Source organism: Candoia aspera, chromosome 8 (assembly GCF_035149785.1).
Source record: "Candoia aspera isolate rCanAsp1 chromosome 8, rCanAsp1.hap2, whole genome shotgun sequence".
Lineage (NCBI taxonomy): Eukaryota > Metazoa > Chordata > Lepidosauria > Squamata > Boidae > Candoia > Candoia aspera.
Window position 1 is genome coordinate 258,060 of NC_086160.1, and position 17,086 is coordinate 275,145.

The window sequence follows — 17,086 nt, forward strand, 5'->3', positions numbered from 1 at the left end:
AATTGGATTGGGAAAAATTGCTAAGTTGTTATCCTGCTTCATTTTAGTTTCCTAAATGGGCTACATTATGCCCATTATGGTTTTTGCTATATCCTTCTTGACCATGAAAGCAATGCCGTTCCCTCTTCTGTACCCAGAGTAAATTAACCACATGACCGTCTGACTGACAGTGTCCAATTCCAATCCATTTCAATTAGTTGATGCTTAAGGTGCCAATGTGTAGTTGATTTATTTCATCTTTCACTATGTTGAGCTTTCCCATGTTCATGCTTCTTGCGTTTAACGTTCCTACTGTTGTTTGTCTTTGCAGCTTCGGATTTTCTTTTCCTGCATGGCAACTTCAGCAACTAGATGTCCCAAAACCTTTAATCTAACCCTAAACAATATCAGCACTCTGAAAAGTCCTCAGCTCTTCCTCAGTAGCATGCTGAGCGCCAGCCAGGCTTAGGAGCCCTTTATCCAGTATATCTTAGGAGCTTTGTCTCGTCTATCCATCTGGTCTCCCTACTAAAATGCAAGAGTGGTTTACCATTGTCTTCTCCTGGGCTATATGAAGTAATGCCTTTGCGGTTGTCACTAATGTCCTCATCCTCCACCAGCATCTTCCTATATCGCTGCTGCCCAATACAGAAGCCTGCTTGCTTTAGCCCGGCAGTTAGGATGACCTGAATATCCTTGGGTGACCCTGCTGGAAGGATATATTCTTGGCTTATACTGCCGGCTTCTTTACTCCTCCCTCTCAGGAAACACCCTCCCTCCCACCCTGCTGAGGCAGCACAGCAGGACTTGAGGGGTGGGGGGAATCCTACAGATACTATTCTCCTATTGCCCGTAAGATACATCTTCCCAACACAGGAGACCTGTGCTTAACCCTAATCTTATCCTAACCCTTGAAGGACTGACAGGGCACATCCTTGAAGGGTTAAAGAAAAAGCAGAGAATGCCAATAGCAGTCCTTATATTATGGCAAGGGGTCCTGAATGGTTCCTGGAGCTGGAGCTGCCTACCAGGGATGTTGAACAAGCCCACAGGGCTGGTAATCCTAGCCTCATAAGCATGCAGAAACCAAGAGAGATTATAATCAAGTTTCTCAGTGCTTCTAACCATCATTACTACTAGAAGCAAAGTGCTACTGGCCTGGAAGCCACAGCTTTTGCAAAATGCTGTGTTGTGGTAGTGAATTTAATTACTATACACCTGTAAATAAGCATAATACATATACAGAATAAAAATAGCATTTGGATGCTGGATGGGGCAGCCAAGCATAAACTTACTATCCTTCTGAAGACACTGTGTCGGCTGCCAGTTTCCCTCCAAGAAAAGTAATAATCAGAGTTACCGAACACTCAGGGTACCCTACCCGAAGCTATCAGAATACAGAGTTTAAGTTCTGGATACCTATCTAGTACTGCGTGGAGAGCCAGGTTGGTGTCGTGGTTAAGGCACCAGGCTATAAACTGGGAGACCATGAGTTCTAGTCCCACCTTAGGCAGAAAGCCATCTGGGTGACCTTGAGCCTGTCACCCTCTCTCAGTCCTAGGAAGAAGAAGGCCAGGGCAAACCACTTCTGAAATCTTGCCAAGAAAACTGCAGGGACTTGTCCAGCCAGGGGTCAACAATGACTCAAAGGTTAAAAAAAAAAAAAGTACTGCATCATCATCATCATCATCATCATCATCATCATCATCATCATCTCTATGATTCTTTCTACTTAAGGACTTTTAAACTTAGATTCTGTTGTTTTTTTAATTGAATTTTACTCCACTTTGGGATTGTTTTTAATAATGAAAATCCTAGCTATAAATTGTACAAATAATAATATAAAAAATCCCCCAAACATCTGTGATTTGGTATGCCATTTACTTTTCTTTTTTGAAGCAGTTTATCTTCTGTTGCAGCCTGACTTCTGGTTCAACTGTGAGATAACAGTCTTAGGACACCAACTGATCCTTACTTGGACTACAGAATGATCTATCTGTATAACTAAGACACAAAACTAGAATTTGTTTAACAAAAAAAGCGATGAACAAATGAATGCACTGTAAATAGCATTAAATAAGTTGGACAAATTTCAATGGGTGCCCAAAAGCAGAAGACTGACTTTAATCTGTGATGGAAAAGTGCTGGGAATCCAACAAGGTTCTTCTGCAGCCTTTCTTCCTTTTCTACCAGAGTGGTATCTCTCTTGTGCCATTTGCAAAAATCAGGCTCCTCCCCCAGGCAGCCTTTGGGACCTTTCAGAGGTTTGCGTTTTGCTGTTTTCACAGCAGACCAACAGGAGGAGGAGGAGGAGGAGGAGGAGGAGAAGCTGCCACGCAATTCTTTTCTCTTTTTCGTGTGTGTGTGTGTGTGTGTGTGTGTTTGAATGCACTTTTGTTGGTATAGATGAGGGAGGGAAAGTGCCAATAGCAGCTAGCAAGCCTACTCAGCAGGCACTCCAAATGTCCTGCAGGAGACCATGCACTTAGAAGATGAGAAGGGTATCAATATCCAAGCACAAAGCCAAGCCATTCAACTTCACCTTGTAAAAGTTTGGGAAACAGAAGAGCTGGTCCATAGTGGATCCTTCTTTTGGTCCCCACAGAGGCTGGACCTTCTCTTAGAAGCTCCCAGGTAGGGCAAGAAGAGATTTATGGCACCAGATTTCTCTCCCTTTGAGGCTGTAGCACCTGCTTTGACCCTTGAAAAAACTGATGGTGTAATAAAGAAAATAAGCATCTCTAGAAGGCTAGAGCCAGCACCTTGCAACAAGAGCAGTAAAAAGCCAGCAGCATCATACAAAGACAATAATCATTATTGGAAGTGAGTGCATCATATTCACATTCCGAGGAGGAATGGAGAGAAAAAGCAGATACTTTATGAATGAGGAAACCAACCAAAGAAATGAACAAATATGTAGCAATTAATTAACACTGTGCACAGGGAGATTTTGCCCAGCAGCGCAGAGTAAAAAAGCTCTGAGGAGCAAAAGTGCTGGTCAAATGCTTCTTACCCAGTTCTCCCAGACTGGCGCATGGCCAGCGCTCGCCATGAAGAGTGAGTATGAGTGTGGGTGTGCGTGCACAGGTGCCTGTCTTGTTAAACCACTAGCACTTCATTGTTCTCTGAACTTGGAACGCTTGTTACTCATTGCAAGATCCTAGCTACCTCTTCATTGGAATTTTAGGGAAACTCAGGACAGGCATCTCACCAAGGGTGTGTGTGTGTATGTGTTTTCCCTGAATAAATTTCTCCATTGGCCAAGCTGTGCATCTCATGATCTCCAGACACCCAAACTCAGCCCTTGCAAGCTGCTGTTCAAAGCAAGTGATGGGAATCTCATGCCTCAACAGGAAGCAAAAGGATCAGCAAAAATACATGGGGCACTTGGATTTTATACCAAAGGTCCCTGAAATACCCTCTCATTGATTCACATTTATAAAGACTCACAGCTTTTCAGAGTCAGTTGGTGTAGTGGCTAAAGTGAAGAGTCTTGAGTTCTAGTTCTCCCTGAAGCAGGAAAGCCAGTTGGATGCCCCTGGGTCAGTTGCTCTCTTTCAGCCATTTGGAGGAGGTGCAAGAAGTGGCAAACCTCTTCTGAAATGTTGCCAAAAAACCTGCCCGGACTTGTTTATGTGGTCACCAGGAGTCAAGTTCATCTTAACTCGAAGGACCATAACAACAGCTTTTACATATAAACACAGAATGAGCGCTCCCTCAAATGCAAGAGTTGAACAACTTTGCTCTGAAAGGTGGTATATAAGTAAATAAATATACTACAGAAAAAAAATTGCATGTATAATAAGATATCGTGAATACGTTATTTCATTGTCATAGCTAAGTTCGCACAAGAGTCCGTCTGAAACTCGGAAGAGAAGCCTCTGCGTGCCGGCCCGTTACCCCAGCCGCTTCTGCTTTTCATCGTGCAGCCAGAGCATCTGGACAGTACAGAAGACTCACAGGCCCCAGAATAGAAATCAGGCAGTGGCTGCCTTCACTTACAACACATTTATTCCAGACAACCATCATTCTTTCTTCAATTCCATTAACTCCTTCTGGAATAAGAGTGAAGTTTTCTTTCCCAACAGCCTTCTGGGCAGTGCTGTAAGTACAGTGGCCACTTCCAGTCACCTGCAGGTCACCACTGAAAGAATACACATGTACAATTGGTGAATAAATATTTAGAATCCATGGAAGAAATGCTGCTTCCACTTTTCATTTCTCCAAAACCAATGTGGCACGTGTATCCTAATCGACTGTATACTCTTTTACCATTATTACTGCATTTTTAACTGTTCCTATATTTCACTTCAGTGACCGCTTCCTCCCCAGAATATTCTTAAGAGATCTTCTTTTAAGGAAAGTTATAGAGTCATAGAATTATAGAATTGGAAGGGCCTTTTAAGCCACTGAGTCCAACTCCTCTGCTCAGTTAAGAATCCAAATGAAATCAGACAGAAAGCGCTGTAGCCACTGCTGGAGTACATTTAACGAATGGGAGCCACCTCATCGCTAGTTGAAAGGTTACATCGTCCAACTACTTTACTTTAAAAGCTTTTCTCCCTAACTTTCAGTTGGAATTTGACCTTCCATAAGCTGAATCAACCATTCTGTGTTCTTTAGAGTGGGAAGAGAACAGGTCTTGACAGTCTTACATGCATCTGATTTCATTTCAAGATAATGTAAAACCATAAATGTGTTAAACCAAAATTAATTGATACAAATGCAATTCTTACATTTAAAAACTGGATTTTAAAGTTTAAAATTGGATTCCTTAACTAGCCTCATCCTATGTCATCCATTTCCTATTTATGCTGCTTGTCTCATCAACGAGGTAAACTCCAGGTCTCTTCCTCTCCACATGGAGTAGAGAAGAGTTACAAGGGACCCTTCCATGTCCAATTCCACTCAAGGTTACCAGATGTTTTTCAGGCAAAAAATAAGTAATACAGGTAGTCCTCAGTTTACGTCCATTCGTTCAGCACCCATTCAAAGTTACGGCAGTACTGAAAAAATGGACTTACAACCAGTCCTTGTAGTTCCGGCTGTCATAGCACCTCCATGGTTCTGTGATCGTGATCCGGGTGCTTGGGTACCCAGCTCACAATTACGACGTTGCAGCATGCTGCAGTCACGTGATCACCATTTATAACCTTCCCTGCCAGCTTGCCACAAGTAAAGTCAACGGGGAAGTCGGCAGGGAAAGTTGCAAGTCACTCCAGTGAGTCACTCCTGCCACTCTTTCTCCTGAGGAGCCTGCTACGGAGTATGAGATCCCAGAGATACAGAGACCCTGTAGCGTGCATGTGCCACACCCCCGAGCCACCCGCGGCCTTTGCTGAACTGCGCGCGGCTCCTTCAGCCCTCCCAAGGGCTCCAACAACCCGCACTCAGCTTCCACCAGCCCTAGCAAGGCCTGTGCTCCATAGTGCCTGCCCATGCCCCCCCCCCATCCCCACACTCCTTGCCTGGGACTTCTGCCTCCTCCCGCTTAACTACCTGTGCAGTCCTGGGGTTGCAGGAGCAACCAGGACTGCTGAGATTGCTGTCGCTAAGCAATGAGGTCATGTGGCGTTGCACTTAATGACCACATCACTTAGCAACAGCAATCCTGGTCCCAACTGCTGTGGTAACCCAAGGCCAACCCATATTATCTCCAGCATGATGCTTGATACCCATAGTTTGCCAACAACTGCTTTTCATACCATGCTAAAAGCGAGGTCAAATGGTCAGGTGTTGTGGGATCCAGACTCAGAGGTGGTGAGGTGACAAACGCTGCAGCCTTAGCCCAATTCTTGTTCCAATAGTGAGTCCCATCTGTGCCCAGACTCGCTGTGATTGGTTCCCCTAATACCAGAGCACCTTGAGGGGAGAAAAGAGGGACCTGGTTATGTCTCTGTCCTTCCCAAGCAAGACATCACAACGGCCTTCTGCACACCCACAGCCGTAGGACTCCAGGGTAGGAAACCAGGGGAAAAGAGAGGTTATTAAAATGGTTTGATTTGAACCTTGCATCCCGGCTCTTCGAACCCTATTTTCAGGAAAGTAGTAACGTTGCCTGATATAGGTGAAACAACCTGTTTTTCTGACTACAGTTGACTTCCCTGAGGTTCCAGTTGAGGTACAATTAAAAATGAATTACTGTATATCACACCAATAAGAAAGAAAAAAGCAAAACTCCTCAATAAATGTTTCAGAAACCTGTCAGAATGAAAGTAAATTTGTCAGTCGCTGAAAAGCCAAAGGTAGTGAACTGGCTTCAACTGGAGTTTGCTGCCTAGGAGTGACCAGCAGGAAAGTCCCCCTTGGGTTCTCTTTCTGAGAACCTTAAAATCTGGATAGGATGGTCAGAGGAATCAGGGCGTGCTCAGCCTTAATCCTTCCATCTTCTCTATGGCAGAAGCATCAGGGCTCTCAGATCAGATGGTGGCAATTCCTTGCAGCGTCCCAACTTTCCAGCAAGACAGCCCACACTTCTAACTCAGTTTAGGTTTTCATGCTTTCAACTGGCTGATTCTTAGTGATGTCACAAGATTGGCAGCAATCGGAGGAATCTAAAGGCAGTGAGATATTAAACAAGGCTGGATATTTTTATTTATTTGTACAGATAGAAATCTGTATAAACACAAAGTGTAGATACCCATTTTTTGAGGTGGCTAACAACAGTTACAATCAATACAAAATTTAAATAATTTAAAAGACATGCACACGCACAAAGGACAAAAAGGGATTTTCAGGATTGTCAGGGAGAGCTGGCTTGCCTAAGAAAAGGCAGCGATGCCAGAAAGGTAAGATGGAGGAGGATGTTGAGGGTTCCTTCATATTTTATTTCATTTCATTTCATTTCATGACTCTGGGAGGCATACAATAAAACCAACAATTAAAACATTCTTGAAACACCATTAAACATAAATAGAAACAAGATCGTGAGAGAGAATGTAGCAGAATCTTAATGGTGGAGTGACCAATCCTACCGAACTCTGGGGCTAGGATCGTCAATGCGGCATTTGTCTGGTGGCTCAGGCAGGACCTTAGGGCCCCAAAATATTATCCAGAGAGGAGAATTCAAGGAATCATTCCCTGGGCCCTCTGGACAGCAGTTACTTGCCGGAGGATTACGAAATGGAGTTCCAGCAGTCAAACAGCTGAGAGGTGGGATTGCCAGCTTTTCCAGGCAATGCTGAAGCCAAAAAAATGGACTAACTCTGACCACCCCACTTCTAAAATCACTTTTTTTTTTACTTTTGAAGTACTGAATCTAAAGAGACTTTTTCCAGTACAGAAATACTGATTCTCTTGGTTGAAACTTCATTATTTTGGGGACATTTTTATTATATGTCTTAACTGTTTTAAAGGATTAGAGTCTGAGCATGGAAGCTGAAAGTTGAACTGCTTTACTACAACTCTTTTTTAAGGGAATAAATGTTGTATTTTCTATTTTCTACTTTTTATTTTTTTATTTTTAAGTAAAGGATTGGATCTGGGATTGGGGTTTTTTTTAGTCACTGTGGGAAAGTATTTGCTGCATTTTTTTTAAGGTGGGATTGGCTACTTTTTCTAAACACTGATAAAGAAAGACTTCTGATTTTAACTTGTTGCTTTGTAATCGGAAAATTTCTCCTCCCTTAACCACTTGCCATTATTGGAGTCATTTTTCATTATATACTATTGTTGGTCACTAGAGGGAGCCAAAGTATCAAATTTTAAGGTACTGAAACTTTAAACCTATATATAAATTATATTCATAAATATAAAAAAGTGGGGAGAAATCGAGATCATGGCCACTAGAAGAGCACCAAGGTAAAGGCGAAACTCTGGAGAATTTGAGGGACTAAAGAGCACGTTTGAGGACTTCATGTTGAAATGTACACAGTCTATTGCTCAATCTTTTGTGGAACTAGAAAAAAGGGGTTAGTAACCAGTAGAATTGATGTCCTGGAAAGTGAAAGGGAGAAGGAGCTTGACAAAATTGCACTGCTTGAATTAAGAGATAAAGAGTTCTTTGAAACGCTTAGGGGGATTCCCGAAGCTAAGGAGGAGAACCTTAGCTCTGGCAGCCTTAACTGAATGGGATGATGATAAAATGATGGAAGAAATAGAGAAAGTTTTTCACATTAACTTGAGGTATGCAACTATAAATAATAAGCCAAAAGATGTTTTGGTTCAGTTTGCTAGGAGGAAAACAAGAGAATTGGTTCTACAAGCTCATTTTGATTCTAAACTTAATATTGATAATGTGGATATAATTGTTCTGAAAGAAATTCCTGTGAGAATTTTAAGAAAGAGAAAAGACTATACTTTTTAAACTGATGTTCTGAAAAAGAATGGGATTCCTTTTCGTTGGGAAAAATTGGAAGGGTAAGTTTTACTTACCAACAACAAAGGTTCAGATTAACCTCAGTTCCTAAAGCCAAGGATTTCCTTGTCAAGCATGGAACTAAGTTGGAGCAGGATGCAACTGAAAAGGTCGCATCTGGAACTAAATGTCATGTTCACCGTTCCGGTGTTTCTCTACATCGTAACGGTTCGCTTGCCAAGGTGCTGATATGTGTCTGGGCTGGGAGGGTGCTGCTGAGAGCCTTGTACAGAAGACGTGCTGATCTGTGCCTGGTGGAATGTGTTTAGGCTATCTCTGAAATGTCAAGGTCTTTTTGCCCATTGATCAGCAGAGCTCGTTAGGAGCACCTGGGAATATGGAGAGAACTGTATGTGAGGGAGGGGGTGGGGTGTTAATTGCAAAGACGCTATTTAGTTTGAGTTTAGGCATGCTTTTCTCATTCTCAGCTTTTTACCTGTTTGCACTCTTTTCTAAATAAATCCAGAACCTGAATTGACATTTTGAGTCTGAGAGTTTTATTTAGGATAAGGCAACCATCACACTAAACAAATGTATTCCACAATACAAGATGAAGAGATGGGCACTACATCCAAAGACTTTGGTGGGTTGTCTTCATAAAAATGGCCTTGAACTGTCTTACATGGAATATAAATGGGGCAAATGCCCCTCAAGAAAGTGAAGCCATTAGTGCACAGCTAGGATCACTGAATGGAGAAGAGCTTAACACAGAGGAGAAGCTGTGCACAGGAAAAAGAATATCATCTTAAATAGTTTTAATGAGCACATTAGAGAAATACAGGTTATTGATCTTACACACCAAGCATAAAGAATCACACACTTAGACAAAGTAGGTTTAAAGGTAAAAAGAATCTTACTGATTTTATTCTTGGTTCAGTTACATCCATCTTCGGTGGAAAAATGAAGATTCTTTGTTTCTTCTGTTCCCTAAACTTGATGAACTCTTAGCCCTCATAGTTGCTAAGAGCTGTGTGCAGAAAATGGGAAAAATCCTTCTTCAAGGCCCAAGCATGTGGCCATAATGGAGGGAGAAAGAGCAGCATGCTTGCTGCCTCTTCGGTTGGTGAAAGAAGCTGCCTCCTCGATCGGTGGAAAAAGGAGGAAGAGAGAGAGAGGAAGTGGGAGTGGCAACAAACAGTTTCCTCACACATACATATGCTAACTGAGGCATGCTGATTTGTTAACATCTCCAACAAAAAGAACAAAAATCTTTCATTATTTGAAAAAATTGACATATGATGTGATATGTCTACAAGAAACTCATATAAGGAAAAAAGATATAAAATATTTGTTAAATAAGAATTTGGGCAAGAATTTATTTCAGGAGGCTTGAAGAAAGTTAATGTCCTTGTATTATATGTCAAACCACATTTGAAACCACATTTACTATTAGCTGATGAACACGGTAGATATGTAGCAGTTGAAGTAGAATTTTATGGAATTAAATCTATTATTGTGGGAATATATGTACCAATTGAAGATAAAAATAAATTTTTAACACACCTTTTGAATGAATTGTAATCTTTTTCATATCAAAGTTAGTGTTTAATGGGGGATTGGAATTGAGTTATTTCCCCACTGATTGACAGAACATTTGGAAGCAAATTAAAATTAAACAAGAGAAATTACCAAAATCCTTTTTTGATTTGATGGACAATTTGGCATTGGTAGACTCTTAGAGATACAGTATAAAAATGGACTGGCAAAGGATTATACTTTTTATTCTGAGCGACAGAAATCTTTTTCAAGAATTGGTATGGATCTCAATGGACTTGGCAAATAAATATCCACTTTCGAAAGTGTATATTTTACCAAAGACTTTTTCTGATCATAATCCTATAAGTATGACAATAAAGAAAACATTTAGGACATATAGATGGAGACTGAATGAATTAATTTTACAAAAAGAAAAGGTTGTGGAGGATTGTAAGAGGAAATTAAATGATTTTTTTGGTATCAATTTGGACAATGAAATAGACTTAAAAGCTGTTTGGGATACTAGTAAAGCGGTTATGAGGGCACATTTTATCTAACATAACTGTAGCTTTAAGAAGAAATCTGAATAAAAGTTACAAATGATTTTGGATCAGATCAAGCTGAAAGCTGAGTTACAGAAAAAACCAACAGATAATAGTACTGTGTACCACCTTAAGTTATTACATCAGCAATTGTCAATGTTGACTGTGAAAGAAATAGAAATAAAGTTGAAATATGCTAAACAGAGACATTTTGAATTTGCTAATAAACCAGGAAGATGGCTAGCATATAAATTGAGGAAAGAAAGATAGAAGAAAATGATATTAAAGATTCAAGAAGGAAATGTGGAATTATTGGACAATGAGAAGATTAAAAAAGCACTTTATAGTTTTTTCTCTAACCTGTATAAAAAGCAAGAAGTTTCACTGGAGAAGATAGACAAGTATTCGAATAAACAAGATTTACCAAAACTTTCACAGACACAGAAAGCAATGTTGAATAATCCAATAACTATTTTCAAAATAGTCAAAGCTATAAAAAGAACTAAATTGGGAAAAGCACCAGGTCCCCATTGAAGTGGATCAAACGATGGGGGAAGTCTGGAGACAACACAGTCCTTTATCAGCCTCTCAAAACATTCCACCATAACGGGAGTGAGTGCTATCGGGCTTTGGAGAGTATTTTATTCAGGGAATTCACACACCTCAAAGGCAAACACCATTGTGAATGATAAGTTAACCGAACTGTGTCAAATACAAAGAGGGACAAGACAAGGACGTCCTTTGTCGCCTTTGCTTTTTATCCTGGTATTGGAAGTTTTTAATAGAGACATTAGAAGTGATGAAGAAATAAAGATTTTAAAAGAAGTCTTTAAACTGAGGGCTTTTGCTGATGATTTAATTTTGATATTACAAGACCCTCTGGATACTGTGGAACACCTGATGAAGAAATTTAGAGAATTTGGTTCATTGGCAGGATTTAAAGTAAATAAACAAAAAACAAAGATGCTGACCAAAAATATGAGTTAATCCAATCAAGAAGTGCTGATGGGTAAGACTGGTCTGAAGACTGAGAGAAAGGTTAGATATTTGGGGGTGATCTTATCAAACCAAAATAGTAAGTTGTTTCAGAACAACTATGTTAAAATTTGGAATGATGTGAAAAAAGATTTGATAAGATGGAAAAAACCACAATAGTCTCTTACGGGGAGAATTTCTGTGATTAAGATGAATGTTCTGCCTAGGATGTTGTTTCTTTTTCAGACCATACTGATTTTGCCAGCTTACCATTTAAACATGGTAAAACCATTTAAATGGCAGAAGGATACCTCTAAGTTCATTTGGCAAGGCAAGAAACCAAGAATTAAATATAAATTGTTACAAGATGCCAAAGAACAAGGAGGTCTGCGTTTACCAGATTTACAGTAAAGTTGTACTCTGACGCTTGTTGTTTGCTTTGGATGAAGGAATGGATAACTTTGAAGAACAGGAAATTATTGCAACTTGAAGGTCATGAACTCCTACTTGTGGCATGACAAAATTAAAGTTAATGAAGATTTTAAAAATCATTTTGTTAGGAGTGCTATAATGAGGGTTTGGAATAAATATAAATTGTATATTTTGTACCACTCCTAATGTACCACTGTGGTTGTCACCTCATGAAGCATTTGTTAGAAGAGAAAATGTGGGGGGAACAAGCTGGTTAACTTATAAAGATCTGTTAAATTTTGAAGATGGTGAACCGAAGCTTAAAACAAGGGAATTGTTCGAGTTAGATGGTTTTACATGTCATTGGTTTACATATTTACAATTGTCAGAACGTTTTAAAGTTGATAAAAAGGATTTTAGATTTGTTAATGAAACAACTCAATTTGAAATGGAACTTTATAAATGAACATATTATTACAAAGATGTATAAAATGAATGAATGCCTTGGACTGCAAGAAGATCAAACCAGTCCATCCTCCAGGAAATAAAGCCAGACTGCTCACTTGAGGGAATGATATTAAAGGCAAAACTGAAATACTTTGGCCACATAATGAGAAGACAGGACACCCTGGAGAAGGTGCTGATGCTAGGGAGAGTGGGGGGCAAAAGGAAGAGGGGCCGACCAAGGGCAAGGTGGATGGATGATATTCTAGAGGTGATGGACTCATCCCTGGGGGAGCTGGGGGTGTTGACGACCGACAGAAAGCTCTGGCGTGGGCTGGTCCATGAAGTCACGAAGAGTCGGAATAAACAACAATAAAATGAATACAGATGAATTTAGAAGATGACCAAGTTCAAGAACGTATGACTACATGGGCTAAGAATTTTGGATATAGTATTATGTTGGAGCAATGGGAGAACATGTGAAACAAAGGTTTGAAATTTACTTTGAATTATAATTTAAAAGAGAATTCTTATAAAATGATGTATCGTTGGTATTTAGCTCCTGATAAGTTGTCAAAAACGTATAAGGGAATAACAAATGTTTGTTGGAAATGTTCTCTCGATGAGGGAACTTTTTATCATCTTTGGTGGACTTGTGAAAAGGCTAAAAAATGTTGGGATCAAATATGTGCTAATATTCAAAAGATGCTCAAAGTGGACTTACAAAAAAGCTCAGAACTGTTCCTTTTAGGTCTGATGGAGAAACAGCTCGAGAAACAACATGGGAGTTTGCTTTTATACATGATTACAGCAGCAAGACTTTTATATGCACAGAGATGGAAAGATCCACAAATACCTACAGTGGAAGAATAGATTAAATTGATGGAGTTGGCTCAAATGACCAAACTAACAGCGCTGATAAGACGAAATACTCTTTCTGGATTTCTTTCTACTTGGTAACCACTTTTAGGCTACTAGCTTATGTCAGAAAAAAATAAAGTTTTGATTTTGGCTTTTAATGATTAAATGGGTTGATTTGATAGTAATAATGATGTTAAGGTCCATGTATGGACCTTTAAAGGTGATAACCAACACCTTGAATTGGACCCAGAAGCAGACTGGTACCCAATGCAGCTCGCGCAGCAGTGGTATCACATGTGCTGATCTTGGGGCACCAATAACTGCCTGCACAGCTGCATTCTGGACCAGCTGTAGCTTCCAGATACTCTTCAAGGGTAGCCCCATATAGAGGCCTTTAGGATGGATGCCTCTAGGGCTGTGCATATAATACCTCTGCTGCGTGAGCTGCATTGGGTGCCGGTGTACTTTTGGGTCCAATTCAAGGTGTTAGTTATTACCTTTAAAGCCCTTCATGGAATGGGTCCAGGTTACATGAAGAACTGTCTTGTCCCAATTACGTTGACCCATCCCACCTGGTCTGGCAGGAAGGGCATGTTACGGATCCTGTCGACTAAAGAATTTCGACTGATGGAGTCAAGGAGAGCCTTTTGATGTTGCCCCCATCCTGTGGAACATCTTCCCACCAGGTGAGGTTGGCCCCCACTCTTCTGGCCTTCTGGAAAAGTGTTAAGACCTGGCTCCGCCAAATAGGATGGAGATCCAAGAGTGGCAGGCAGCCCTGGGGATGGCTGGTGGTTTGAAGACACTCTCTCCACCTTTTATTTTTTTCTCCTTTACCTTCTTGTATTTCTTAGGGTTTTTTGTATTTTTGTAATGGTTTTTATGATTCTCTATTTGTAAGTGCCCAGGGTCACTTTTATAGTGAGATGGGCAGTATATAAATTTAATAAATAAATAGATTTTGGATACAAATACATATAATGATACAAAGAATTTTAAAGGTTAACACTGCAAAGAAACCAGAAGTTTTTTTATTGGGACTTATGGACAGTGAACTAGAAAACTCACGGAAGACTAAGTATGTATATGGAATGGCAGTAAGATTATTATATGCACAAAGATGAAATTCCAACAATGACTGAAATTCCAACAATGAAGGAATGGATTGTAAAAATATCTGAACTGGCAAACTGACCTGTTTGGTCAAGAAGAAAACAGCAAGTGCTCCTTTAAAGGATTGGAAACCTTTTATGGACTTTTTGCTAAAAGAAGAAAAATGTGAAATGATGATTTATGGGTTTAATGATTGAAAGTATGAGAATTAAATAAGGGGTTGAAAGGATTTCTGGAAAGTTAAGAGGGAGGGGAGACAATGGGTTTGTTAATACCTGTATGGAGAAGGTCAGAAGTCATTATATTTCATAACTTATAGTTTCTTTTTTCCTTTTTTCTTTTCTTGCACTTTTTCTTTTTTCTCTTTTCTTTTTCTTTAGATTTGACTTTTACTGTATATAAAACCCTTAATAATGTAATGTAATGTAATGTAATGTAATGTAATGTAATGTAATATATAAATGGCTCAACTAAGGGGTCCTTCTAGATGGCATTCCTTTGATGGAGGGCATCCCAACAAGTCTTCTCTCCCAGATCTAACCAGACTCAACCTAGAGAAGGAGATCAAGAAGATGTGCAGGTTCTGAGCCACACAGGGCTTTACAGGTGACAGCCAGCACCTTGAATTGCTCCTGGAAAGTAACTCAAATCGAATCGAATTATCCATTCAGTCATATCCAACCCTTGGCGATTCCATAAGCCAGCTCTCTCCATGATTTCCGATCTTGTACAACTTCTTTCAGTTGCTTTATATTTTGGCCTGTGTCTGCTTTTGTTACATCCAACCAGCATGTTCTTCAGCATCCTCTTTTGCCACTGACTGTTCCAAGCATAATGTCTTTCTCCAACGATGTTGATCTCATGACATGACCGAAGTAACTAAGTCTAAGTTTTGTTATTTTTCCTTCTAGTGACATGACCGGTTTTATGGGCTTCAACACTTCTTTGTTATCTTTGCAGTCCAAGGGATGTACAAGAGCCTCCTCCAACACCATAGTTCAAACGAATTAATTTTCCTTCTATCCAACTTTTTCACTATTCAACTTTCACAGCCATATGTAATTATGGGGAACATGATAGTGCGGACTAGTCTACACTTAGTCAAGCTAACATCCTTGTTTTTCCAAATTTGATCCATACACATCATTGCTGTGTGACCCACCATGATTCGGTGTTTAATTTCTTGGCTGCATTCGCCATTTTGATTGACCAGTGATGCTAAAAAGGTGAATTCTTCCACACATTCCACCTCATCTTCATCAGTTACTATTTTGATGTTTCCATTCTTTGCAGTTGTCATGAGTTTGGTCTTTTTGATATTCAGAAAGAGGCCAAACTTCTCACTTCCTTCTTTGAGTCTCATGATTCCCTGGGTTTCTGAGAGGAGGGTTGTATCATCTGCATATCAAAGGTTATTGATGTTTCTTCCACCAACTTTTACCCCAATTTTTGATTTGTCTAGCTCCAGTTTCCTGAATATCACTTCGGCGTACAAGTTGAATAAGAAAGGTGACAGAATGCAACCTTGTCACACACCTTTCTTGATCTTGAACCAATCAGTGTCTCCATATTGAGTTCATACAGTGGCTTCCTGATTTACATACAGTGATTTTACCAACTTCACCAAATGTAGTGGCACCTCAAGGTCTGCTATGGCTCTCCATGGCTAGTAACTAGTAACCACCAATGAAGCTCCCATGTTAGTGGTATTACATGGGTGAACCTAGGTAAGCCTGCAATTACCACATGCTGCCCCAGCTGAAGCTTCAAGGACAACCAAATGCAGATGAACAGCAGTAGTCCAGCTATGAGGCACAAGGGCTTGGGTGATCCAGGACAGGCTGCGACTGGTACATGAGATATAATTGCACAAAGTGCCTCCTGGCTATGGCTCCACCTGCTGTTCAAGCAGGAGCAGTAACTCCCAGGTTGCAAGCCTTCTCCATTCCAGGAAGCACAACCCCATCCAGAGCTAGATAGACCATCTCTGGATTCATCTGCCTTCAAATCGATAGCCACTCCATCTTGCCGGAGTGAGCTCGTTCTTCTCCACCCAGTTCCTAACAGCCTCTAGATGCCAGGTCAGTACATGTATCTCATTTTCTAACCAACATAGAGAAGTACAGCCTCTCCTAATGACTTCTTGCAGATGTTTAACAATGAGGGAAAGGGCCAAGCCCTGTGGAAACCCATACCAAACTATCCAAGGATTTGATCTCTTATTAATCAAGTAAAAATGGCTACTCAGAAAGGAAAAGAACCACTGCAACAGTATTCTCCTATCCCCAACTCTCCAAGCTAATCCAGAAGGATATCACATTGGATGGTATCAAAAGCTGCCAGGAGATCTAGTAGGACCAAGTGGGATGTACTCCCCCTATCCCCATCCCACCAAAGGTCATTTCCATGAGCCACTAATAAGATTTCCATCCAATACCCATGTACTCCCCACCTTAACTATCTACCCTGAATAAGAGGCAAACGTTTATAGCTGCAGCAGAAGATGGCTTCAAAAAAACTGTAAATACAGTTTTAGGCTTCATTAATAGACGTACAACTTCCAAATCATGGAAAGCCATTGTCCTACTCTATTCTTTGCTGACTCCATCCAAGTATTGGCACCACATGTAAAGAAGAACTGAGAAAACTGAAAGAGATTCTGAGAAAGGCAATACAGATAATCAGTGAACTAGGAACTAAGTCCTATCAAGAGAGACTTGAAGGAATCAAGGACTGTTTGGGATGCTTTAATTTGGATGTCGGCACTGAGCTGGGAAGGCGGTGTATGTGTGAGGACTCAGTTCTTAAACTCTGTGATTGTAATCAGGCTAGACGGCTGGAACTTCAAGGATCAGTTTTAAGTACCACTTGTCCAGTGTTGTTGTAACTTTGGATGGTCACTGAATGAGTGGTTAACTGAGGACTACCT

At 40.4% G+C, this 17,086-nt stretch overlaps 1 protein-coding gene across 2 annotated transcripts in view; it reads right to left on the reverse strand.

Annotated features, from left to right (window-relative positions):
• Positions 1–17,086, reverse strand: part of CRMP1 (collapsin response mediator protein 1) — an 88,618-nt gene that overhangs the window by 17,332 nt on the left and 54,200 nt on the right. For both annotated transcript variants that reach the window (XM_063309863.1, XM_063309862.1), the window contains exons 9-10: positions 5,685–5,841; positions 3,982–4,123 (exon numbers count right to left, since the gene is read on the reverse strand). In XM_063309863.1, the coding sequence (XP_063165933.1) occupies positions 3,982–4,123; positions 5,685–5,841 (299 nt within the window). The remainder of the gene's footprint in view (positions 1–3,981; positions 4,124–5,684; positions 5,842–17,086) is intronic.